The sequence below is a fragment of the Melozone crissalis genome, unplaced genomic scaffold (assembly GCF_028551555.1).
Source record: "Melozone crissalis strain CALT ecotype California unplaced genomic scaffold, PUWL_Pcris_2 ptg000006l_1, whole genome shotgun sequence".
Classification (NCBI taxonomy): domain Eukaryota; kingdom Metazoa; phylum Chordata; class Aves; order Passeriformes; family Passerellidae; genus Melozone; species Melozone crissalis.
The window spans coordinates 5553942-5581031 of NW_026535784.1; the positions used below are offsets into that span (position 1 = coordinate 5553942).

The 27090-nt window shown below is 38.3% G+C and overlaps 1 protein-coding gene across 3 annotated transcripts in view; it reads left to right on the top strand.

The window, feature by feature from the left end:
• Positions 1-27090, top strand: part of CCDC149 (coiled-coil domain containing 149) — a 51216-nt gene that overhangs the window by 21283 nt on the left and 2843 nt on the right. The window contains exons 5-13 of one of the 3 annotated variants that reach the window (XM_054293854.1): positions 4048-4164; positions 5891-6063; positions 7529-7601; positions 8934-9018; positions 10240-10384; positions 16780-16856; positions 18215-18247; positions 21872-21979; positions 26454-27038. In XM_054293854.1, the coding sequence (XP_054149829.1) occupies positions 4048-4164; positions 5891-6063; positions 7529-7601; positions 8934-9018; positions 10240-10384; positions 16780-16856; positions 18215-18247; positions 21872-21979; positions 26454-27037 (1395 nt within the window). In that variant the 3' untranslated portion in view covers position 27038. The remainder of the gene's footprint in view (positions 1-4047; positions 4165-5890; positions 6064-7528; positions 7602-8933; positions 9019-10239; positions 10385-16779; positions 16857-18214; positions 18248-21871; positions 21980-26453; positions 27039-27090) is intronic. The other 2 variants (XM_054293861.1, XM_054293867.1) reach the window with 2 other exon arrangements.

A 27090-nucleotide genomic window follows, 5' to 3' on the forward strand; every position in this document is an offset into this window, starting at 1 on the left:
CAAAAGGGGTTATTCTGCCCAGTGTGCCTTTCTCTGAAAGGCACAAAATAGTGCATCACTAAATACAGAGTGGGAGGAAAGAGCTGCATCAGACACAGATTAATTTAGACTAGGATTTTCATTTTTGGAGCACATTCTTCACTCTCCGAGTAAATGAGAAATAGAGCTTTTTTTAGTGTCAGGTTGCTGGTTTTCAAAGTGCCTAAAAAAGCATTGCCATCTCTCTGAGGGATTTAACACTCTCCTCCTGTGTCAGATTTCTCTCCCTACAAGCTTCAGTGATAAAATTCTAGGCTTGTTCACAAAGCCATTCTCTTCTGCTCATCAGTTCTTCTGTACTGGCAGCTGGGCTACCTCAGGCACTGGAGTCCAGATAATGCATGGTATATACAAAAAAAAAAAAACCCATAATAATTTGCTTGTTCTTACATTTTTTCCCCTGCATTCTTCTCACTGCTTTTTCCAAAGTGAGGGAGGGCATCCTGCCCAGCTGGTCTACGTCAGCCTTACTTCTGGCAAGAGATGAACAAACAGCTGCTTTTGCAGCAAGTGAAGCTGCTTATGGATGAACAATTCTGCCTGTGTCTGAGCAGGGGTGACTCATGCAGGCTTTGTCACTGAGTGGCAAGAGCTTTGCAGGACTAAAAAAGAAAAAAAACCCTCTTTAAATATCACACATTAGTTCTATTGATAAAGAAATGTTTTGATGGCTTGGCTTGTTTTTCACCACTTTAATGTTTCCTACAAGTAGGATACAGTCACTTGGATTAGCTGGAAAACCTTGAGCCGGAGATCTTTTACTTGTTGAAATCATGTTAAACACGTCATCAGGCAATAGCAAATTACTTGCGTTTGGTTTAACTGGAATAATTTTTTCCTCTCATTTCAAGTAGAATTTTGCTGGCACAAATAATAAAACTTGTTCAGACAGTCTCTGGAAGGATTTGTTGCTGCAGTTTGAAAAATACAGCAATAGTTAGACTGCAGCATTCTAGTGACAGATATCTAAGGCTATTTATTTTTATGATTGATCACAATCTCACAAGTTCTGACACATGAAAACTCTTTTATCTTTATAGTAGTTATTTGTAAATCTTTTTCCTTCCTAATGCTTTGGCAGCAATGCTTGGAAACAATTACTAAAACATATAAGGAAATAGTTAAAATATTTCATTCTCTCATGTGAAGGGGTAAAAATGGAAAGCTTAAGAGAAACTGGAGACTTCTGCAAGACAAGATGACTCAGTTGCCTTTACCTGAATGCCTACCCACGCAAAGAATTGCTGTTGTAAGCTGCCAGGAGCAGTGCTGAGCGAGAGCAAGTGCATGGGAACAATGGCTGCGGTGTTACTGTCAGCTCCTGACTGCCAGGCAGACAATCCTTCATGCAGCACCAGGGAGAAGTGTTAAATGGGGTGTGTGTGTTTGGGCACAACTGGCACTTCAGGTAGCACATTTGCAAGTTCTGGTCCACATTTTAAGATTTTGTAAGATAACGTGGTGAAGACAATTGCTGTGTCTGTGGCTAAACACAATGGTTTCTGCCTTTCATGGAGAATTGGTTGTGCTTGTTTCCCTTTTCTTTCTGCATGTTTTGTTGATAATCAGGAGTGTCCAGCTTTGGTGCAGGCATTGTTTATGGACTCCTACCCTGCACAGCACCTATCCCAGTGTTGCTGATTTTAGGCATTGTGGGGCTGATATAGTGTTGCTACTTTGTAAATAATTATTGTAGCTGAAAGTGATGCAAAAAGAAGCTGTGATATTAAAATAAAAAGACAGTGCTTGCAGCAGTGTACTGTTTTAGTTAAGAATTTACAGGTTCTTGACAAACAGGAGTTTTCTCTGGGAAGGTGCCATTAATTTAAATCTGTTCAGCTGAATTCAGGTGAATACTGTTTGCTGAATCCTGAGGGGTAGTGTTAACCTAAATGAAGCTGAGTGGTCTTTCCCTCAGTGATTTCTGAATGACAGAAACAAAAATACTAGCAGCTAGAGGGCAGGTGTATAAAGTTTATAACAAAGCATTAATATATAAAATAAACCCTTAAACCTCTGGCATAGCAGTGTCTCTTTGGGTCACAGCATTTTCAAGGAAGAATTTTATAGCAGGTGGTGCTGCCTCATGAGACATTCGCAATGCAGAATTAAACGACTTGGCCTGTTCTGCCCTGTCAACTCTCTGATTGGCCAACTGTCTGGAAGAAGCACTCTGTTGTTTTATGGATTGATATTTTACTGTATTTTGTGTATGTTAATAATGCTGCTTTTACGGGATTGGTTTGGAATTTTGAAGCATTCTTTTTATAAGACTTCATGGTTTTGGTTTTTTTTGCCTCAAAATTGGTAGTAAATAAAGAGTTCTCCTTTTATTGATAGTGTGTTTGACCTTGCAGGTTCTAATTGCTTGCAGTTTTATTTTATGCCTCACCCCCTCCTGGGCTGGAGGAGAGTTGGTCATAGTGCATGAGTGACAGCTTTGGTCCAGTTCCCAGCCTGGTGCCAAGTGTTAGGCAGAAGTTTTGCTCTGCTGCAGGCTTTGGAGACATTAATAAAGTGTGATTCCTCTTTTCGTTTCCAGGTTTTTTGAACAAGATTGAAACCTCAAAATGTTATTACATTTGTTTTTTGTGGTCTTTATCACCAGAGAGAAATTCTAGAAATTAAATTAATTTATCTGAATTAAATGACATAACATGACCACACCTTTTGTTCATCAGCACTTTAGTTTTTAAAAAAATCCAACAGCTATGAAGCCATTCTTAGGGTTTGCTAGTTGCCTTTTTGACTTGTTTTGATAAAGAAATTAATAGGAGTTATATCTCTTAGTATCCACTCAGCCTTACTATCTATGCAGTAGTTTGCACTTCACCTGTGGGGACAGTGAAACATAGTTTGCCAAAACCAGTTACTTTGCAGCCACAACTTCCTCTGAACAAGTGAACTTCTTATCAGCACACATTGTACTAGCTTCAGTGACTTGCACTGAACTGGAGCTGAAATAAGCAGGGAGGATGATTTTGGTAGTCTGTCTTGCATCAGCAGGATTTTAATTGGCACATTGTAGCTATGGTGACTGGCATCCCATAAATACCAAAGATAGATTTTAATGTACAATCTCTACTTCAGAAGATTGATTTTTTTTTCCCTAACTCTGCAATATAATGGTGTGCATTAATTCCTTGGTGCAGTCAAAGATACAGGGAAAGTCAGACTGGTTATTGCGGTGGGTTTCCCTGGTCTCTGTGGAGCTCCTAAAGATGAGGCCTAGTTGTACTGAGTATAAACAACTGTAAATGCTGAATGCCTTGTAGATTGGTATTTAATACTCCATGGTCCTTGAAAGGTCGTTGCTTTTTGCTTTGGATATTGAATGTAAATGTGTATTAATTCAAGTCAGACTGTTTTCAGCAGTCACAAGCTCAGAAGTTCATTAGCTGCTTGAGCATTTTGGCCAAGTCTCTTTGTTGTTGGCCCATTTTTTTGCTTTTGACATGAATTAGCTTTTGTGAGTTGACTAAAAAATAATGCATAAGCAAATGTATTAGCAGCTGTTAATACAGATTCTGCAGTGATGTAGCACAGGAGGGCTTTTAAGTAGTGTCAGTAAAATGAAGCTGGACAAGCCACTTTGTTCCTTTTTATTAACTGGAAAGATTTCTCTGCTGCAGAGAATTTTAATAGGTACATATTTACTAAGAGGCTTTCTCATAATTCTCTAGTTCTAGTCTGAGTGGAATTAGTTCCTGTCACTCCTAAAAAACATTGACCACATTCTTGGTCCTTCATAATTTGTAAACTCTGGTGACTTGTTGTGGGGTCCGATTGAATTCCTGTGGATGCTTTGACTGTTCAACTGGATTTTTTCACTAAAAACTGGCTTTGACCCTCAGCTCAGAAGCCTCCCTCTGATTTAAATAATAGCAGCTGTTTGGCCTGGAAGAGCTGAAATCCAAAGCTGGCAGCTTTACTCTTTCTAATACAGATATACTCTGTGGCTGCAGCCTATGTTTCCTTGCTTACCAGATTCTGTTTTTGTCCTGGCAGCTCCTTCGAATGACCATAGCAAAGCAGAGGCTGGGGGATGATGAAGTTGGGGCTCGCCACTTTGCGGCACATGAGCGGGAGGACCTCGTTCAGCAGCTGGAGAAGGCTCGAGAGCAGGTAGCAATTAAATGGGCATACAGTGTCATGTTTTACAGAGCTATTTGTCGCAGACATTTTTTCAGAGAAATTCTTTCTTTGGAACTTGTTCATCTTCTGGGAAGCTGAGGCCCCAGAAAGAGAATGTAAACAATGATTATCAGCTGCTGTGGGATGCAATAGGAGGCACCTGGGATTGGTTCATGTTCCATGTGTACAATTAAGGGCCAATCACAGGGCAAGCTCTCTGGAACACAGGGACAGAGAACTCTCTTGTTTTTGGATTCTTTTCTATTCTATTCTTAGCTTAGCAGCCTCTGCAACTTCTCTTCTTATTCTTATTAGTATAATTATAATGTATTATATATCATATATCAATAAATCCAGCCTTCTGATCATCAAACAAGATTCTCATCCTTCTCTCACCCTGGAGACCTTCATCGGGGCGCTGTAATACTATTGGAGTAGTAACGAAATCATTTCTGTTCTGTATGAAGGGCTGGGAGCTGATTGATGTTGGAAGTAGTTGTTAGAGTGAATTCCTAATCTCTGGAATTTTTTCTCTAGACTATTGATTCTCCTTTTTTTTTTTTTTTTAAATGTCCAGCAACAATTTGTGACAATTGGATATTGTCAATGAATGTCAATAAAAGGTACCCTTTAGTGAAGGCTCTAACAAGTGTTCAGCACAGTGTACAGTGGCTGATGTACCTCCTAAAGATACCCTCTGAATCAAATTTTCTGTTAAAGTGTTGTTAGTGAACTCTTCCTCCTGCCTCCAAGCTATTTCTTCTCCTCTTCTGCAGAATTCTCAATCAGACCTATTTCCCTTCCTCAAGTCTGCATGAATGCTCTTTACCATGCAGCATCAGACTTTTTCCCAAACACTGATACATACATTTCTGGACAGTTTTGCAGCTCTGCATTATCAGTTTTTCCCACACTTATTCCTAGCAGTGTCAGTTCCAACTTGAATTAGCCATTCTGTGATCAGGAATTTCTAGTTTTTCAGTCTTCCTTCAATTCCACTGTACCTTACTGGAAAGGCTGTTGGTCTTCTTCCAGTGTGATCCTCCCTGCTGACTCTCTTACCAAGCTTGTGTTCTTTCTGTTCATCACACAGCCTCTTTTAAATGGTGGTCTGTTGTCCTTCCTGGCTTATCTATGTTTTCTAGGATGTGCATGGAGACTTCTGTCCCTGCAGGCTTTTCTCACACTCAGTTTTGCCTCCTTGGAAGTTTGAAGCTCTTTGTCCTTGAGTATCTTTCACACTGGACTTCACTCTTTTGCTTAATAGCACAGCTCATCCTGTTGCCTCCATGATTGCTTATATTTGTACTTTTTCAGTTCTTACTTTATGGAACCTCATTGCTCAAGTCCCATGATTAGTGCAAATTCCCATTTGCAGACTTTTTGACAAGGCTTGTTGACTTAAATCCTGGAGTCCTGGAAATTATATGATTGAACCACCTTAGTATGTTTGTAGAGCAGAATTACAGTAGAGATTGAGATTTCTTATATATTTATTGTTTTCTAGAATTTTTTTTCAAACTAATCTAACTGGTAAAGTTACTTAACTCCAAGTTAATGAAATTGAGGAAAAATACCTGGGGTTATGAGCTTTGAAAAGACTTTTGACTGTAAAAAATCAATACTGTTCAAACATGTGCTTGTTTCTGTTTTCAGGCTGGGTCCTATGTTAGCTATTGTTTAAACTCTTACTGATACAGCTCTCCTTTCTTCTCAGATTGAGACCCTGAGATATGATCTTCAGGCTGCACTGGATGAGCTACAGGATGTGAAAGAGGAACGCTCTGTTTACCAAGACAAGTCTGACAGACTGAACCAAGAGCTGAATCATGTCTTAGGAGGGCATGAAAACAGGATCATTGACATAGATGCTCTCTGCATGGAGAACAGGTGAGTGCATTACTGTTTCCCTAGAAAAACAGTGTGCTGTTGTAATAGGAGTATCAGGAAGTCAGTCACAACAAAGCTTTAAAGAAAATATATCCAAGAATGAAAGTTAAGAGATTTTGGAAATTTGTTTTGTCTGTTTTGTTTATACTGTAACTAAGCATTAAATAATATTGAGAAATCTAGGCTACAGGAAATTACCAATGTTGTATTTGGCTACAGAGATGCTAGTGATGTTCCCAAATAAAGCTAAACAAGGAAAAAGAAGAGAAGACCTTTTTATTCCCATCACTGTATGGCACCGAAACCAAGAATATTAAAATTTCTGTATTCAGAAACTCCCAGTGAGCTGTAGTGGACTAATCTTGAATTGGAAACAGGGACTTAGAGTACCCTCAATTACAGCTACAGACATAATTTTCTCCACAGGGAGAGGTTGTCAGCATGGAATGATTTGCCAACAAAAGTTGCTGGTGAAATCACCCATGTAGATTTTCTTGCTGGTTTCTTGGGAAAAGAATGTGTTTTATGGTCTCTGTTAGGGATGACAGGGAGGAGTCCCTGACAGAGCCATAGCAGGTATCTCCCTTAATGTCAACAATTACCTTAAAGTGAACTAGAACTTGTAAGACAGCTTCCATTTTACAAAACTTATGCTTTAGGCAAGAAAGTGTAGTACCAAAGGCATTACTTCTTCCCTGCAACTTCAGGGGGTTTTCTCTGTTTTGTGTGGCCTACAGAGTTCTGTATCAATTTAAGCCCCCTGCTCCCCTGACAGCAATGTGAGTTTTTTCCTGTGAAATAATTAAATTGTCATAAACCCTAATACAGCTGCAGTTGTACTACTTGAAAGAAAATACCATATAAACCCTTTATTCATAAAAAAGACATTTTCCTACTTGGAAATAACTGTCTCATCCAAGTGCATAAACTCTAATAGGAAGAACTGTGCTGTTTCATTTAACTGTGTACCATTTTTCAGCTATATTGTTAAATTTTCTACTTTGTGATTGCTAATGAGAAGTGCCAAGTAAGTGATGGATATTGCGATGCAAAAGTTCTGCATAGCTGAGTCTTGTACTGACATATATACAAATCTTCATGTGTCCATCTCACAGACCTTCGAGTACAGAGGGCTCACATAAATGCTTCCTGACTATTTCCTCTAGACATAAATATATTCTTTTAGCTTTCTTCCCCAGAAACCTGACGACCAATACAAAATAGTTGTGCAGCATGCTTGACAAATCTAACAGGAGGGCAGCTCCTGCTCTGATGCAATTTGTTTCCCTGCTTTAAGTTTTATGGGGTCAAGAACAGTAAGATTTTGTTATTTCATCCCTCAGAGAACTGCAGAGGGAAAAGAACTCTCACTAGTTCAAAGAGAGGACATGCCAAATAGTAAAGAAGACTGCTTGAGGCAGTATTTGAAGGTTCCATGAGGTAAAGGATTACATTTCTTTTTCAGGTATCTTCAAGAGAGATTAAAACAACTTCAAGAGGAAGTCAACCTTCTGAAGTCTAGTATTACTAAATATAAGGTAAGATCTTCTCAGTGTATCATTTAAACTGTACTTCTTTGTTCATTGAAGTTATTCTTCATTTTCATGTTAAATGTGTTTGAAGAACAAATTTGTTCTTGAAAGAAAAGTCCACCATTGACATTCTGACAATATTAGCATGTATACATATTACATGCTCACTCTTCCTTGTAGGCTTCTTAGCTGAGGCTAGTACAAAGGGATACCTGTTAAGAGTATTTTGAAAAATTAATGAAATACCTGTTTTTTAAGTTCTGTGGGGGAACCATCAGTCTGCTGGGGGGCAGATGATCAGCCTTCCAGCCAGCTGCTAGGTGAAAAGTAGCAGATCATGCAGTGGTGAATAACTGCAGCCATGTTGGTGTCACAAAAAGATCATGTCTCCCTGTTCTGTGGTGGCTGTGCTCTCTCTTCATGTAGCTTAATGGTAACTAAGCTTTCATTGTTCTTCTTCTCCTGAGTTAAAGTGTATGCTGTTTTACATAAAACCTTCAGGACTGATTTTTGCCTTTCCCAGAAGCTGTGCACTCTTCTTTCCTTCTGCAAGTCATTTTGGGGAGTGGGAGGGGAGGGGTGCTTGTCAGGCCATGAGAAGGGTAATCTTAGGATTGTCAATAGGACTTCTTCATTTAGGTCACTATAAAGTAGTTTGTGCACACTATAAAGTATGCACAAAAACACAGCTTTGCTTATGTTTTTTGTGCATAAGCAAAGCTCCTCAAAGTACCAACTTCATTTCAGTGTCTGTTCCTGCTTGCAGCTTGGGTCTCTTGGAATGTGAGTTTATTGGTGAGAACTGAGCATCTTGGTGGTCCAGTGGGTTTCACAGAACTGTAATTGAAAGATCTGGACTTCTGTAGCAGGACCATTCTGCTTCTAATTCCTGAAAGTCAGTATTTGGTACTAAAAGGCCATATAGAAACTCTGATAGAGGAATTGGAACTTTCCCTTTGAAACCCATCCAAAGAAATGCTGGGAAAAGTTTGCTTTTGTTTCCAGTTGATGTTGTCTACAGCATACTGCAGTATCTTCACTGGCAGTCAGCTGATTATTAAGAAATAGGCAAGTCTTAACTATACATTGGGGGGAGTGGGTGGGAGAGACTGCAGTAAAGTGATTATGATGAGACAGATGAGTCTTTGTAACATTCCAAAGACTTTAGGCTAGAGAATAATAATCTGAGAGAGTTACACCCCCATAGTTTATTATAGGTCTAAGGTCTAGGCCTTGCAGAGCTGCTCTGAGACCAAAACCCAAAGTTCCAGATCTTTTCCTCCTAATGACAGGATTTGTTAGCTACTGTTTTTCTAAATATATTTGTTGTTTCCCTAGAATGCACTAGAGAGACGAAAAAATTCAAAGGCTCATAGTAGATCCAGTAGCAGTGCTCTGACTGGAGTCCTTTCTGCAAAGCAAGGTATTGCATAAATGCAGCATGGTGTTGCATATCTCGTTGAATTCCTTTCATCTCACCTCTTTATTTTCTAACCCTTTCCTTACCAACCAAACCAAAAGCTCTCTTCCTATTCCCTGTTTATTACTATGTGCTAATTCTGTCCTCTTCTCAGTTGACTTTACAATATAAAATTTGCCTCTGGATTACTGCTTCTTCTTTTGTTAATTCTTTTGCCATTCATTCTCTCCCCCATTAGTTTTATCAAATATTTCTTTACTCTCTAGACCCTGACAAATCACTTCTTTATTCATCTCTTTGCTCTGCTAACAATGGCAGTCACAATTCGCATTCCAATGAAAAGTAACTGGGTGATGGAGGAAGGGCACTAAGTCAGGTTTTCTGCTGCTGTTCTTGGAAGCTTTTACATTCAGATGTTTTACAAGAAATCTTTGTGTCCCATGTTTCTTCATGGGGAGCAAAATAATCTCTTTTCCCTGTTTCAAAGAAAATTCCAAGATTAGGAAAGAAAGCGAATGAGAAAATTCTTTGAAGCAAACAGTGTATCTTGCCACCCTATTGTTTAAATGTAGGTATATTCCTACACACACATGAGATCAGTAGTAAGTGTCATGCTAAGTTGAAACTCATTTTTCTGGTTTTGACTTCTCTTTTCTCCTCTTCTCCATGTACTTGCATACATATATATATGTATGTAAAGAAGCAGAGCCAGATTCTAGTTACAGGTTTTAATGGTACTAGTGAACTTCCTGATTTGGCTTGAAGGTACAGGCTCTGTGTTGCAGAGGAAGAGTTCATGGGTGACTGTATTTTCACAGCAGTCTTAAATAACCCTAAAGATGTAATTGTTCTCAAAATTCGTATAAAATATTCTTTGGAGGTTTAAGTTTTAATGACCAGTTACCAATTAGTAGGCCTGTAAAATAATTATTTTGTATATTTCTGAATGCAAAGAATTTTCCAAAAGCAGAATCAAGTTAATGTAAGATGTATCTGCCTATACTTGTTCTGGCTATTGCTGTGAATAACAATCAACTTGGAAAGCCACCATACTTATGCCAGCTAGAAATTACAGTTCTGATCTTTTGGCTTTGTTTTTTAATTGAAAGAAAAATATATGTATTCACTTAAGTAATTGGAATAGTTCCTTGATGCTAAGTAAATGTTTGTATTGTGTTTCTGTGCATGAGAAGCCAAAACTCATTTGTGTTTTTAACATTGTAGTCCAAGAGTTGTTGTCGGAAGATCATGGATGTAGCCTACCAGCCACACCACAATCCATTTCAGATCTCAAATCACTGGCCACTGCATTACTGGAAACCATCCATGAAAAAAACATGGTCATACAACACCAAAGACAAACTAACAAGTAGGTGGCATGACTTCTAAGTAAAATATCAAGCTATGGGAAAGTTAGTTTGTGGAAATATTAAGGGAAATGGGAAGGAAGATTCATTTTCACAGAAAATTCATCATCATGGTTGAGTGGTGGATTCTTTAGTTTTTAAGACCAGATTTGTGATTTGAGAAAAATTACATTTTCATCTTAAATTCTAGGGTTGATAGGGACCTGTCTGCCTCTGCTAGGCAAGGATTGGTTTGCTGTTTATGTTATTACAAACTGTAATAACTCAAAGACTTCTGGCAGGAACGTCTGTAGGAACAGCTAAAGAAAAGCTTCTGGGAGGAAGGACACCCTTGAACTGGAGAGAAGATAGGTGGTAATTGTTTGTCAGTGTAGGAAATTTCTAATATGCTCTGTTGGGTTATTAAGTGTTGCTCCCAGAAAAGAGTCTGAAAGGGTTGATGTAACATTTGACAAATGCTCAGTGGCCTATATCATACACATGATACCTGTTGCTCCTGTAGTTACTTTGCTAAAAGTTGAAGGAGATAAACACAGTTTGATTGCTACTGTATGGGGTTTTTTAAAAATCTGAACTGAAGTTTAAAGGAGAATTTGTTTACTCTTAGCTGTTCTGCTCATCAATAGAATTCTTTGTGGCTTGTACAGTTCCTATCATGGCAGACTATAAAAAATTTTAACACATTTTGTGACATTCTGATATTATTGTCCTTATGCAGCGTATAAAAATCAGAGCTAGGAAGTGTTCCTTGATTTTGTGCTCAATTTCACCCCCTCTTTTTTGTTGGTGAGTTTTTTGTTTTGTTTTCCTAATTTTTTTAACCTTGAGTCACTGCTGGTAATCAGAGGTTATTCAGGCTTCTCAAAAGCACATCAGGACGAGATGCCAGCAACAGCCAGACATCTTTCCTGAAAAGTAGTACTGAAGTAAACTGTATTACACTAGAATGGATGATTCACTTTGATAACTTAGATACTAGGCAGACTCCATTGCATAATTCTGAGAGATGTGGCAACAGAAGGGGAGGAGCAGTTAATAGCCACTTTTAATATTTCTGACACATCAAATGGCTAATCAGCTAAAAGGAGACTAAAGTGGTGAAAATGTAGCCCAGATGTAACTGATGGCAGCTCAGTCAATTCCTGTCCTGTGATACAAGAGGAGTTGCTGCACAGAGCAGTGCTAAGGAAGGGCTAACAGCTGCTTACTCCCTTCTTACTGCTAATGTAGCGTCAGAAGGAAGACATCCAGAGAACAGCTTTTGTTGTTCCAGGTGTAACCAACCCTTGCCTTTTACATCCTGATACTGTATCAGTGTAATACCCAGTGGTTTATTTTGCATAATTTTTCTTTTTTTGCAAAGTTCTTAGTTTTGTATTCCTCTTTGGTGATATGCAGTGTCTTGCATCTCTCAAATATTATTGCAATGATTGTTTTCTGATACTCCTCTTTCTGCTTGCAACTACTGAGTATGGGTTGTCTTGAGATAACCCACAGAAGGAGATATGATCCCTGTGTCTGTGTGCCCCACTGGTCACATAAAGCCATCAGGGTATAGATTGGATAAATGCCAGCTACTATTCTATGGCCAACAGAAGATCAGCCTTAGAAGGAAGTGACAGTCCATATCAGTCCAGAGTCAGGAGTGTTCTCAGAATTAAAGTGTTATATTCCATTCAGGATGGTTCAGGGAAAAAAAAAAACAGATAAATCCTGATCAGATTGAGTGAAGAGCCTCAAAAACATTCCTTTGTGGTATTCTCATGCTTTTTGTCACTTTTGACTTTAGGTGGATTAAAGAAAATATTAAGGAGCTAGGAGGAATGGGAGCCACTACAAGTGGAAACACCTAAGACATAAAAATTTAATGTGAAAAAGGGAAATGCAGGTAGAACATCAAGGAAGAACATCCTTTCTCTGAGATGCAAATAAATGAGGGCACTTATTTGCCATATAAAAAGTTAAAAATCTGCTGACTTGTGAAAATGGGAAAGAAACTGCCCACCTGTTGGAGAAAGTTAGATGTGAGTGTATGATCAATGTACAAGTTAGACAGGGTTGTAAACTGGTTCTAGTAGAAGATGCATTCTTTTGTTGAAGACTTTTCTCCATTCAAAATAGGAAGTTGAGAAGGATGTGAGGCTAGAGAGAATTGTAGTGAATAAAAAAAAATAAAAAGTTTTACATAAATCACAAGGCAGCAGTCTTTCCCTGTGCAAGGAGCATATTTGGAGGACACATTTACCCTTTCAGATTGTTGTTTGAAGAAAGTGAGATTTATTGGGTGAAGAACATGAGATTTTGGGGTGGGTGTTTCTTTTCATGGAGAAAATTGTGCATTTGATATTTGATGGGTGAATGACCTGGCAGTGATTTTCTCACTATCAGTAAATGAGATTTTTCAGACTACATGACCTTACTTTCCCCCATACAGTTAACCTACTCTAAGGTCTAGACCTCTTTGGTAGCTTGCAGTCTGAGAGTTGGCTATATAAGTTTACAATAGCAGAATGGTGGGTTTGCTTTCTGAATAACTGAAGCAATAACAAGACAGTGGATTTTTTAGTGTAGATTGGAATTTGGATGTTCTGCTGAAGTTTACTTTCTGTTCTTCCAATGTTGTTAAAAAAATCCATTGCCACTTGTTCTTGGAGAAGACACACTGCTGTTATTGCCACTCTTCTAAAGTGGCATGGTAGAAGGAACTGTGGGAGGTTGTGCCTAGGGACAAGCAGGCTAAATCTAGCCTTTATTTTTTATCCCCAGTTTTCAGAAAGAAAGAAGTTGTTGTGGAAAAAACCAGATTGTTTTTCCAAGGTGGTTGGTAGCTACTAATGCTAAGTTCAAGTAACGTCCTGTGTTTTTCTTCACAAGCCCATTACCTTAATTTGAAAAGGCAGTTGTAAATTAATTCTCTACACAGTAGTGTGTTGCGAGATTAAACAGTTCCATAAATGCAAAACCAAATTGTCCTAACTCTGCTTATCAAATGGATAAACATCCTTTTTTATTCTACCAGCAATAAACCATTTATTAGCTGTTCTTTTTAGTGCAGTTTGTTCCTGAAATTGCCAGCACTTGTGCAAGCTGGATCAGCGTAAAAGCTGCTGTGGTGGTTAGATATATTGCACTAATTTTAACATTTCTAACTTGGGCAAGTTCAGTCATGTCCAAAATTACAAAAAGGATTGTGTCAGTCTGTAACTTGAGCACATGTTTCCATGAGAGGTGCAGAGCCAGATATGGGACTGTGACAGTCCTATTTACAGGCATTTAGTGATGGTATCTGTATGAGGGTGTATGTCTGCAGCAAGAGCTAAATTAAAGCCAGGTGAAGGGAGCAGGTGAGACCATTGCTACTGTTGCACAAACAACAGATATCTGTAAAACCTTATCCTGGAGGGAGGTTTATGCTAACTCCCTTGTTGCATTAGGCACAGGACCAGAGAACAACGGACTATCACCTGTGTCTGTGACATAATCCTTGTGTTTTAGTTGAAGGATCTGGTTCACCGTGTCTAGAGACAAAAAAAGAGATGAGGGAATTGGGTGCTAACAGCCCATGCAGTCCCTTTAAAAATACCCACCCAGGTAGGCCTAGCCAGGCCACCACAGCTCTGTCTTCCCACAGCATCTATGGAAGTGGCAAATTAACTGGACATCTCAGGGGAAAGGAAGAAATGTGATAAACCACATTGTGTTCAGAATAGCTTACACATTTATCTTTCAAAAATTTATTGCTATAAGAACTTGCAGCTTTTTTTCAGGTTTTATTTCTCCCCTACCTGTCTTAGGATAATGGGGTTTTTTAAGCAAGCCAGAATGATACTCATCTCTGAATGTATTTTGGTCTCTTCCTGAATGAAAGGAGTGGGGTTAAATATTGTCCTCTACTGTTGCCAAGCATTGTTCTGAGAGACAAAATGATCCTTCTGTATGAGAACCTGGAACAAAAGTTAAAAAAATAACCAGTGCCTTTAAAGAGGATTCAGTAGGTATTATCAGGATATATTCTCTCCAAAACCATTAGAACTAGTGTGGTACAGCTGATAAATAAATAAATTATAAATAATTACGATTATTTATATAATTATAAAAATAATTAAAATTACAGTTCTAGTTATAAAATTATAAAATTATAAAAATTATCATTATCTTATAATAGATTATATATTATTATAATATATAATATATAATATTATAGCATATTAAATTATAACTTTATAATATAGAAAATAAATTTAAATATATAATTATATAATGTATTATATATTTTGTAATATATAATGTACTAATTATAGTATATGATATAATTATAAAATACTTATGAAATAATTATAAATAAATTATAAAATTTGCAGTGAAAAGTGACTTTGCTGTTGTTACCTGAATAACAAGAGCAGTAGCAATAACTTCTTACAGAGGGCTGAGATACAGGTGGTATGGCTAGCTGGCAGGGAGGGCAGCATCCTGCCCATTTTCTGCCCTGGAACTTGTGGTGAACTACTTATGAAATAATAAGGATTAGACATGTCAAACTTCTGACTCCTTTGTGGTGACAATCATTAGCCAAATCAACATTGTTTTGTCAGCTCCCTGCCAGAACTGACATGATGTGGAAGAAGTCTTACATCAAGTCTCTCTGTTCCCTTCTCAGCCTGGGGAATTCCCTGTTCTTTAGCTGACCCTTGGTGAGGCCTTAGGCAGGAAGGTGGGAAGGGGCTCCCAGTGTGCAAGGCAGAATTTCCTGAAAGCTGCTCCAGTGCCTTTTGCTGTCAGTAGTGTCACACCAGCAAATAGCTGGTGTGTTGTTCTACAGAGCCCAACTGCTGGGTGTCAGGGTTATGAAAATAGTGTTATTAAGGCTGAGTTTCTCTTACCAGATGGAAGCATTCTGAAAGTGAAATCTAGACGTGAATAATTTTGCTTTTAATTGGAGAAGACAGTAGTAAATCCATCATAACCTTTTTAACCTACTGAAATACTGAGTTTCAATGGGGAAATAAACATAACTGCTTTGTATTTTCTCCTCTGCTTTTGAATGTGATGAAATGTTCTTTTTAGTTGACACACACCCCTGTACCTCTCAGTGCTTTCTTTGATGTTTATTATAAGCTTTCTCTTTCTGTTTTACATTCTGTCTCTCATCTTGATATTTTTGTAATCTTTAAAATACTTAGAGGTTTTTATTGTGTCATTGCAAAGCCCTCACAGTAGAGATTTCAAAAATGCTTAGTCCTTGTTAATCGATTTTCCTAGCCCCCTTGATATTTGCTGGGTGTGCTGTTCTTCACGTCCTTCCCAGAATCTGCCATCTTGTCAGCAATGACATTCCCAGTGTGCTCAAATGTCTGCACAGAAAGCCCTTGCTGAGGAGCTCTCAGTGCAGTATTACACAGCTCTGGGATGCACAGCAAGATACTATTGCCTTGCTGGGCTGGGATATGCTGCTTCTCAGCATTCAGTTCAAATTTAACTGATTTATCCTGTTGCTGTAATTTGATGAGTAAAACTTGCTGTCCATAATCTCTGCTGTCATGTTTAGAATTGCTGCCTTGTCTACGTTTCTCAGTCTAGTGAGTATTGTTTGGGATTTATTTAAAGATTTTGCAGACTTGCTGTGCCTGTGAAACACTTGCAAAAATTCATTGGAGAAACAAGACTTCTTTTCAAGATAGAAATCTCTCATTTGATCTGGGGAGAGAATTAAGACTAAAAGTTAAATCCTGCAGGAGAGCTAACTGCAAATAGTATTTGTGTATGAAGTCAGATACAAAAGAAGACATGACCCGAGAAATACAGTGAATACTGAGTGGGTGATAAAGGCACTAAAGAGCTTGAAGCTTGAAGTAAAGTAGAAAGCAGTTCAATGCTAAAAAAGAAAAATAAATAATGTGTAATAGAAAAAATTTTCCTTACCATTTTAAGCAATCTTAGTGATAGAAAATATCCCCTGAATAAAGGACTATCAAAAATGTGTGTCTTGGAACTTCAGAGTTAATCTGGATGCTCTGTCTTGAGTTTTCTATATTTTGTCTGTGTAGCTTTTACCTTCTGGTTTTAGCTATAAAGAAAATAAAGTGATACTTGCAGGCAAGAAGATAGAAATATTGTGAGTAGCTTTTCTTTTTCTTTACTGCAAAGATTGAATGTCCAGTATATCCTAGGCCTTTTGCTTTTTTAAAAGCATGGTATAGATGAGACAAATATATTTAATATTCTTTTAACTCTGGGAGAGGTTGTCCATTGCTGTTAGTGAAAAGAGATGACTGTATACAGGTTTACTGTGTACTGTATACAGATTTACTAATTAAGTGGCAGTTTAAAAATTCAACTGTAGTCATATAAGTAATTAGGCTTTGGTTACCTTGGTATAACAACTATTCTTTTTCCAAAGAATTCTAGGTAATCGAGTGGCAGAACTAGAAAAGAAATTAAGAACTTTGGAAATTGCTGGCTTGTGGAGTCTTCCAGGTTAGTAAAATTTCAAGCAAATAGCTTGCATTATTTAGTTTTCAAGGGTATGTTTGCATTTAAGAGAAGTTTGGCTGTGATTTTTTTTTATGACAGTTACCTGGTGAATGTTCTATTCAGCACATTTGCAAAATTAGAAATGTCTAATAAATGTTAAGTGGAAAGCAAAGATCACTAGACTTTGCAAACTCTTAAGTCAAATATGTATTGAAATAACATGAAAAGTGCTAAAAAACCAGTTTAAATATTGAAGTAATCAAATTATTTCCATGGAAAGCAGGCAAAAAAAATGTGAACTTTTTTTATTTAAACATTGCATAAAATGATGCACAGGTCATTGGTTATTATGTTTTTCAGCCAATTTTATTTATTAATTTTGTACTTCTTTTAACCATGGATTTTGTTTTTTACTATTTTTAAATGTTTTTCAGTAGAATCATAAACTCCTAGAAATTGGAAATGTAAATGGTTCTAAATTTTCTACTCCATCTCTCCAGAACAGGCTTATTCCCTGTAGTCCCTTAAGTATTGTATTTGGTTTTAAATTACTCAAGTAATGGGAGATTAATCTGCTTCCTAATACACATCGTTGTTAGGAAAATGTGCAATATTTAATTTACATTTACTTTCTTGGTTCTTTTCTTCCCATTGCACCTAATTGTGTCTTCTGTAGCCACTGTAAATTATGCTACTTTGTAGGTGGTGTTTGCATCATTAGGCTTTGTTGTTTACAGATTCCTGTCAGTGCTAGTAAGAGGGGGAAAGAGTGGTTTAGGCTTCTGTTTTTTTGGCTCTGGTTTTTCCACCTAACCTGTACATCTAGAAGGAAACATTTTACAGAGCTGAAGAGCCCTTGTAACAAACTTTTGCTGTTCGGCTGTTTGGGCTGATGTGGTGTGTTTCTGCGTCAGCTTGCCTGTTTGGGCTTTCTCAGTCCTGCTTGACTGTTTCCAGAACTGAAGGTCCAAAGGTGTTTCCATGGATTTCTCCACAGTTAGTCACTAACATGTGTAATGTGCTTAGTGCAGTTGTGCCTCCCCACATTCTCCAGGAGATGAAGGTGAAATGTTTGTCTAAGACTTTGCTAATGCAGTTTAGTACATTGCTACAAACATGTCTTTCAAACTCACTGGTTCAAGGCACTGTAGGGGTTTGTTTGTTTAGTTTTGTTTTTCAAGACTAGTGTGCCATAAAAATTTTACACTCATAAATGCAGCACTTCTCATGTTTGCAAAATGTATTTTAAAAAATGGAAGTGGGAACTTCTTGCACCGTATTGATCTATGTAGGTAAAGCTTCAAATTAATGTTTATACAATAACGACTGTCTCTTTCCTTCCTTTCTTTTGCTGCCTGAAGGCCTGAGCTACAATGTCTCAGTGGGATTTGGGAGTAGGTTCTGCTTAACGTATTTATTTAGTAACTGATCCTAGCAGTACGTTAAATATTGTCATTGCATGTAAATAAATGGAAATGTTATCTGGACATTTTTACATCCAGCAGAGTTAGATGTTCAGTCAATTGAGTTAGATGACCACAGGAGAACTAGAGGCTGCTCTACATGAAAGTTCATTTGCGTTATGAAAAATAGTAAGAGGGGATGATCTTAAATATTTTTAAAGGAATTTTACACTGGATTGTGAGTTCTGTTGAGCCCTGACGTTTTCTTGATTTTTTGCTTGCCTTTTAAATCAGGAGTGCACTTTTGTTTCCAAGTGCACTCTAATCCTGGGGTGGTCAAAAAGAGCATTGCAACACCTGGTGGGTCACCAGTTTTCTTTTCAGAGCGTGCAAAGCTTCCGCTCCATAAAACAGCAGTGTGTAACAATTAGTGTGGGAATACCACAATGGATTCTGCAGCTGAATATTGGCTTGGGTGAGGAGCAGAACATGGAGAGTATCTCATCTAGTCAGTCTTAAATCCAGAGTGAAAAAATGTTATTTGATTGTGAGTGGAATTTTTTGTCACTGGGGAAAAAAAGCAAATAAAAACTGATGTTCATTCAAGTGCTGAAATAAATGCACATTACAAATTGCAGGATTTTAATCTGAAGTTAATGTTCCTACTTAGTCATCATTGTTTATATAACATTTATAACATACACTGTCACCATGATAATAATATCTTCCAAATGCTGCTTATATACTTGATCCTATTGAAGAAAGATCTTGAATGCCTCTGTTTTTTTGTTAGGTGACATATTTGTCATCTGCATTTTGAGAAAGCCATGAATGAACTATGGGGAAGCTAATCAATAGGAAGTGCATATTTAGTTTTTGAGAAGGTAAAATTTCATTCCCTCTGGAAGTTCTGCCTACCAGACTTTATATTGCCCTGCTTAGAAAATGGGCTTTAGTTAAGTGAATCTCTTGTGAGGTTTGTTTTCATTGCTGAAAAGAAAGCAAATTTGGGCATAGATTTGATTTTGATTTTGCCTTTGATTTTCTTTTTATAATCCTATTTCCCTAAAGAAGGAAGCAGAGAATGTGATGTTCACAGAAGCATTTAATTCTTTGCTTTGTCTTGGCTACATTGTGGTAGAAATATGCGCACAAATATGTTAAATGTATTCAATGACACTACATAATAAACTCCATTTAATTCTTTTCGCAGTCTGATGTCACTAGACATTCAGATGGGTAATTCTGTATTTTTTAAAAATCTGTCATTTCCTGAAAATTCCAGATTTCCACTGGAAAAAAAGTGTAAGAAAGAGCCAACCATGACTCAGCCTTCTTCTGTGTGGGATGATAAGAGAGTTTCAATGCTGCCTCTTGCCCTGCAGTAATCAGCACAGAGCAGAGGCAGGGTAGAATTAAAGGGCTCTGCAGCTGCTCTGGCTGTAGCCAGTTACAGTGGCATAGGGTGCAGCAGAGGTTATAAGAAAATACCCAACCCTGGAGGAGAAAATGAAAAATTTACTATTACTGAAAACTTATATGTATTTTGAGATCTGTATACTTTCACTATAGTCCTTGAAAAATTCATTGGAGGAACATGAAGCTATAGAAGTTATGAAATTGAGCTTACACAGCAGCTAGTTGAAATTCTTTGTGTGTAATCCAGCTTCAGATCATGATTCACAGAATGCAGTGGAGCAGTCCCCCTATGTGCCTCCTTCATGAATGGATGTGAATCGCTGTTAATAAATAAATATTCATCAGACTCTTTGGGTCACATCTATTGTTAAGATGTGTGGATACTGAGCTTAGCTTTATTTTCTGTAACCAGGCTGGTTTTCAAAGAAAAATGGGAAAGTAAATGTGTTTACTCTGTAAATGCTGGCTGGAAAGTCAAGAAGTATCTTTTGTGAAGCTTGTCTTGCAATCTTCAGGGACTTCAGCTCAGGCTTTACTTTTTTTATTAAATAAATTTAAAAGTTTCTGCTTTCTACTTTTGTATTAAAACCGCCACCCATTTTTTTATTCATCATCTTTTTACTTCTTCCATTGGATTCTTTTGTATTTTTTTGGATATGTGGCTGCTTCTGGCTGTGTGAATATCTGTTGAGTATTTTCATACCACAAGTTCCCTGTATAATTTGGTTCTTCCAACACAAAATTCCTTCACTTTTACAGAAAGCACATTCATCTAGGAGCTTTTGCATTTTGAAATATTGGTTGGATTTGTTTTGCATTTTTTATGTTTTTAATTAATTATGTCTTACAGTGGGAGGGTTGTCCTCTTTGCTGTTCGTTAATGCTGGTGAAGGCAGAATTCTGATGCATACTTGACAGGGGATCAAATTTCCACAAGATCCATGCTTCAAAAGCATTCATTGCATTCATACTGCTGCAGTGTATTGCCCAACATGGTGAGAGTATAAAAGATCATTGCTACCTTCAGGATCAAGGTATTTGCAGCCAGTGCCCTTAAAAGGAATGAGGGATTGGAGTGGTCCAGTTAGACTCCATGGGAACAGCTTGACTTTCATTATTCCTTAGTATGCACCAGAACTTTCTCAGGGCTGGATTTATTCCAGGTATCTCATGACCCGGTGTTCTCCTCAAAGTCTTTGTCTTGGATGGGTGATTAGATTTAGGATGTTGCCTTAAGGTGAAACGTACTAACAGATTTAGAGGGGCGAAGTGGCTGTTACATAAATGTCGTTCTCATGGAGATAAATAGAGCAGTGTCTTGCTGCCTCCCCAGCCATTACTTATCAGTTGGCACTTGTTCTGGAGGCCACACAAACACCACGCTTAGCTGATCTTGCACATTTCCTGCCGCTTCCCCTCGAGGTTTAAGGTAGTGTCAGTCACTAAAAACATGAGCATCCTGAATAGTGGAGGACTTCCTAAAGCATCTGCAGGTGTTCCTTTCTGCATTGCTAAAATACGTAAACACTAAGCATCTACAGCAGAGTCCTCAGATGAAGGGTTTCTTGTATTATTTTTTCTGCAAAAGAGCTGGAAAATTGCCTTTTTCCATTTGGTTTAAAACTAAAATGCTCAGAAATGTTTTGGGAATTTTCAGATTAAAATCCCTCCTGTTTCCCAGCAATGTGTACTTGTTTGCTCCCTCAGTTCTTCATTATGCAAAGTTTATAGGATTTTTTTTAAGGAAGCATTGCAGGATAATATGTAAATCTGAAGCATAAAGCTACATAATGATGAACCTGCCTGTATCACATGAAACAGAATAATAGAGAGTAAAGAGTCAGTGCTGAACATTTGCTGGTAATAGCATGCAAGTGATCCCTTACTTTGGTATGATCTGATGATTACTATTTTTAATTGAATTCTAATTGCTGATTCAATTTATAGCACCTGGTCTTTCAAAATCTGGCCTTTACTCAGTACTGCAGATAAAAACATGCAGCTTTTCTGCCTTTGCCTTGCATATTGTGGCTCCAGTACAGAGTAATTTTTTTTTCGTGTTGTGAAAGGATCATTTGAGATGCTCTTCCTGTTCTGTACTTTCCAATATCATTGTTAAAAATTTGTGGGGAACATGACTGATGCACAGTGGTTGTAATTGGTGAGCCAGCAGCTCTAACAGTGTGGTTGTTGCAGGTGGGAAGGACACGATAACATTCAGTGACCCAGCCCTGCCTGTGATACAGCGCTCCCGGTCACCCTTGTCAGCCTTTGCTGATAAGCCTCAGAGAACTGAAGGACAAGGTGAGCACCTGGGATGTGAGAGCATGATGAGAGCTGAGCACTCATTTCTTTCCAAATAAAATGTAATAAATTTTCATGCTGGGATAGCAGAAGGCAAAGTTTCAGTGATCACAGAGATTGAATACATCATCCACAGGTAAAACAGATAGATGGTCCCAGTACAAATAGCAAAGAAACGACTGAAAAGTTACTATTGAATGGATTGCTAAGGCTAGGGATCAGGTCTTACACTGCAGAGAATTTTCCTGCCCGATAACATGACACTGTGGGAAGTTATTCATGCCATCTGTGTTGCAGGTAACTGATTCCTGCACTTTTCCCCTCGGTTAAAATGCACAGTAGGAAGCAGTCTGTGGAACTGGTTTAGCACTTTCCTGCATTATAGGTGATGTCTAGATGAATGGCTTCCTGATTGCACATGGTAAATTGAAGTACCCAACTCATTTTCCCAGAGAAATTCACTGTTTTTTTATAGTCTTACATGTGTTTTGTTAAAAATCCTTCTTCAGTAGCAAGCTTTAACATCTCTCCAAAGTCAAGCTTAGCTGTATTTGGCAGTTGCTGATAACCTTGATTTGTTTTTCCTTAGTTTTTCATAATGGATGGGAGATGGATTATTTTATTTGCTTATTGGCATTTGGATAAAGTCTTTAATGGGCATAACATTATGATATGCCCAGATCTTTCTCAGCTAACCATGAAGCTTCATAAACAATTTATTTGTTAGTCCTGAAACTAAATAGATTCTGGCTTAATTTTGACTTTATAGCCCATGTCATTATCTGATAAAATGTGGCAGCAAGGCTGATCTTTTTTTATAATCTTGATCAGCTGATATTTTTGCTAAAAATAAGAAGTGAAACTGTAATGAATGGTTCTCTGGTGAGTAATAATAACTCATAAATATTCATTCTTTTACCTACTTAAATGTTGATTTTTAATTAAATTGGCAGTTATTGAAAGTATTTACTTGGTGGCATTATGTTCTTTTCGTTCCACATTTGTTCTAGGTGAGGCTGACATTACAGTTGTGATTACAGGCTGGTCAGACAGGGAGTCTGATCTGTCTGTCACATCTCATCAGACCCTCTTGCTGTTGCTTTGTAGCACTGCCAAACCTTAACTCTGGGCTGAAGCTTTCCATATTGTGTTTTCTACATCAGCTATTTTTTTTCTTTTCAGATAGCCAAATAATATTTTTTTTTGTTAAATACTGATAACCATGTGTGGGTTTTGGTGGGGTTTTTTTGTCTTTTATACATTTGAATTTGGGTTGGTTTTTTTTTTTCAATATGCAAGCATTTCCTGTATCTACAATTATAGGAATTTGAAATCTAGGGAAAAGGTTTCCAGCCTGAGGAAGCAGTCTGGAGTTTCCACCTCATTCTACATGATTCACTTACAAATCTCATCTGCTGAAAACAAACAAGTTATTCTGTTGAGCTTAATTTGTGCCACCAGTGCTGGTAAAACTCTGTATGCACCATTCCTTTGAGATAAAGTGAACTTAGAGGGAAAAAATCCTGGAGCAAAGTGGGATGAAAGGCCAAGATCAGGACTTGAGTAGATGGGGCTTGGCAAAGTCCATGGAAGTCTGAGTGAGGAGGGACTTGCATGTGGCTGAGCAGAGGTCAGAGGACAGGAGTGAGAAATCAGAACATTGGCAGTGAAAGCAGGATGTGATTAAAAAATATATCAAAGGTGGATGAGAAATGGGCACAGTAGGTATAGAGACTGGATAAACAAGGGGATATGGAGCAGGAACAGAAAGATAAGCATGGGAGGAGAAGAGCAGAAGTAAACAGCCCTGGATAGGAAAGGACAGACCAGGATTAGACCTGTGGCAATCATAGGGAGAATCAGATCCCAGCAGGTCATCTCCTCCTCTTCTCCTCTCTGTCCCATGACCATAATGAGAACCAAGCTTAATCATAGCAATTCTGTCATCAAACTGGAGCAGGTTAAGAAATTACTGTTCTGCCTACACTAACAGCTTGGGTTTCCCCTTACCTATGTCCCAGTATATCTGATAATGTGCAGTGAGAACTGAGACAAAAGTTACCTCTGTGATAATTAAATTGGGCCAACTTTTTGGTGGCATAAATGAGCACATATCTACAAGCAGCTGTGCAGGGGACACCATAGTTTCTAGAAGTAGGTGACACAACACCTGTTGCTCCAGATGTTCCAGATGCTTTTTCTGAAGGATGTTTGGGGCTGCCGTTTTCCCTTCAAAGCCTGAAAAGGAAGCAGTGTGTTTTCAGCTGTAGGGCATATCCCTGTGCTTGGAGTCACACAACTCCTCTGCAGTCAGTATCTGTATGGGAATGGTACCCAGGTATGTTTTGTACCACTCTGCACAGAGAATGACTGCTCTTGAGGTTTAGGAACTTGGTGCATATTGCAATTTTTCATCTATACCATGTACCTCCAAAATCTGGGGGGATCATGACAACTGGGAAGAAAACAGGAGTGTGCTCATCCACCATCATTCATCAAACAAGTATGCTCTTGGTTAAAGTATTACTGAAATAAAAACAAAACCACTGTTATTTTCCTGTTGGTTGAATGATCAGTTGAGTGAAAACAGTTGATAACCACAATAACAATGAAATTCTTACTTATTGTTATGTATTAGATCTCATGTCACATTGGTCAGTTATGGCCTTTTAAAGAATAGCATTTGGTGTCTGACTCAAGAAATCTTCTTACCTTTTAAACATACACTTACTCTTCATCAGAACTTTTTATAATGCATCAAGTGTTGCTCTAGCTAGATCTGTAGATAATCAGAGGGCTTTTGCAGGCTTTTTTTATCCAGTCTATCTGCTTACCCTGGTCTCATCACAAGCCTCCTTTAATCTGCACTTGTCATTGTTTCAGTTAAGCTGGGTGGTGGATGTCTGTAGGATCTACTGTGCAGTTCCTGTGTGAACATGCATAATGACAGAGTGGAATCATATGAATTAAAGCCTGTCTTGTGCCACGAAATCTCCCTTTATCCACTGCACAGGATGGATGGTGTCATGGGATGGATTGCACCTGAGCATCTCAGCTGCTAATGAGCAGCTGCTCAGGGATTTTCCCTCTATTGTTGAATGCCTTGTCCCTGCTGTGCTGCCTGGATGCTGTTCCAGGCATTCCCTGAAGAAAGCAGTGCTGTTCTATGAACTTTTCTCTGGGGATTTAGTGCTTTGAGACAATGTATCTTCAGAAGATTGCAGCAAGGTGATAGCTTGGTGGTTTTCTACTGTAAGAGGGAAGAAACTGAGGCATGCAAAGAGGAAGGCAGAGTCCCTGCTAATTTGGAGTGCTAGTTGGAGGTACATACATTTTGGCTCATTTGGAGCACTTTGATGTACAGCACAAGCAGAGCAGTACTGCACATCAAGCTCCTAGTTTTCCAGCTGACTTCTCAGATAATGAGGCTTAGATCCAGTGGGTGATCACCTTTTGAAAGTTAATTTATCCCTGCCTTTTCCACAGACTTAAATTCCAGCTCTTCAGAGTTCATTCCTAGCCTTGTTGATGGCAGTAAGAGTGTCTGTTCCCCTGGTGCCAGCCCTGGTCTCATTCACTCAGTAGCTCCCAAATTCTAAGTGAGGCAGATATGATAGAGACAGTAGGCTGGTCCTCTGCAGCCAGGCAGTCCCATTCTTGTGTGAAGCAGGATGCCTGTGAGAGAAATGGAGTAAATTCTTAAATATTCAAATGTAATGCGTCTGCACAACAAGAGTAATTTTAAGCTCTCAAGGCAGACTTATTTTTGGCATTTCCTAATTTTTCTTACTTTAATTTGCAAGTTTATTTTTAATGAGGCTTTCTGTCCTTTAATGGACACATTAAAGGACACTTTTCACAAGGGTGTTTGTTTGCACATTGATTTTTTTCTCTATTTTGACTCTTTTTTCAGTGTTTGCATTTTAGTATCTTGTTATACTTAAAATTCTTGTGCTGCTGCTTCATTTTATGCTGTTACCCTAATCAAAATAATATTTTATGTTTGGAGGAATGTTAGAGGATCAATAACAAAACTTCATTATTGGATGAAAACCTGTGAAAAGCTCCAAATAAATGGAACTTGTGTTAACCCCTGAAACTGGTAGTGATGGGGGGATTGATAATAAGCTGTGCCAAAAATTTCCATAGCTAAGTGCGTTGCTTGGAGTTTATATTCCTCTAGAAAAGTTTTCCTGACCTTGCTGTTCTACAGTGTGGTACTGTCTGACTTTCAGAATTGTTGGTATTAGGGAAAGAGAGGTTCCAAAACAGGGCCAGGTCCAGCAAGAAACTTAGTGTTGATTGTTTATTGTCTAAGAAATATGCCTGGGAGGGATGGGGAAGCACTCTTAAAAATTCCTTACTGAGATAAACATCTCTGTGGTCCAGCACTGGTAGTAATATTCTTCAGATCAGACATATAACAAATGCCTCCAAATGATTTGAGTACCCTGCTGTTCCATTTCTCTTTCAGCAGAACAGAAGGGAGAACGTGATGAAACTTATGCTGTTGCAAGTGAATCTCTGTCTCCAGAGGGAACAAACTTAAATAACAGAATCCAAAATAAACATTTTTACCCTTCATTACCCCAGCTACCTTCTGAGGAAGAAGACATAAACAAGCTTGGAAGTCAGATAATTAAACTGACAGTTGCAGAACTGGAAGGGAAAAGAGGAGGCGCTCCTGTGGGGGAGCAGAACGTGGGAGTTGAAGCAGAGCTTAATGATTCATCAGAGGCAGAGTTCCCACTTTCCAGCCCTGATCCATCTGACCCCACAGATCCCTCAAACTCTGAGAATGAACGAACTGGTGAAACTGAGGGCCTGAAAGACAATGACAAAACCTTAGAGAGAGATTGTGAAATTCCAAATGAAAGAGAGGATCAAAACAGCAGCACCATGGATGTGGTGCATGCTGAGGATGCTGGAAGGCATGGAGGGCTCAGTGTTCAAACTGCAGACACAAATAACAGCTTTGAGGAGCTCTCTGAATCTGAAAACAAGAAACCATCTGATGCTGCTGAAAACCGTGACTATTTGGATAACAGTTTGGCTTGAGGTATGAAATCCAGGCCCTCGAGCATCTCACTGTAATCCTTGTGCAGTGTCTG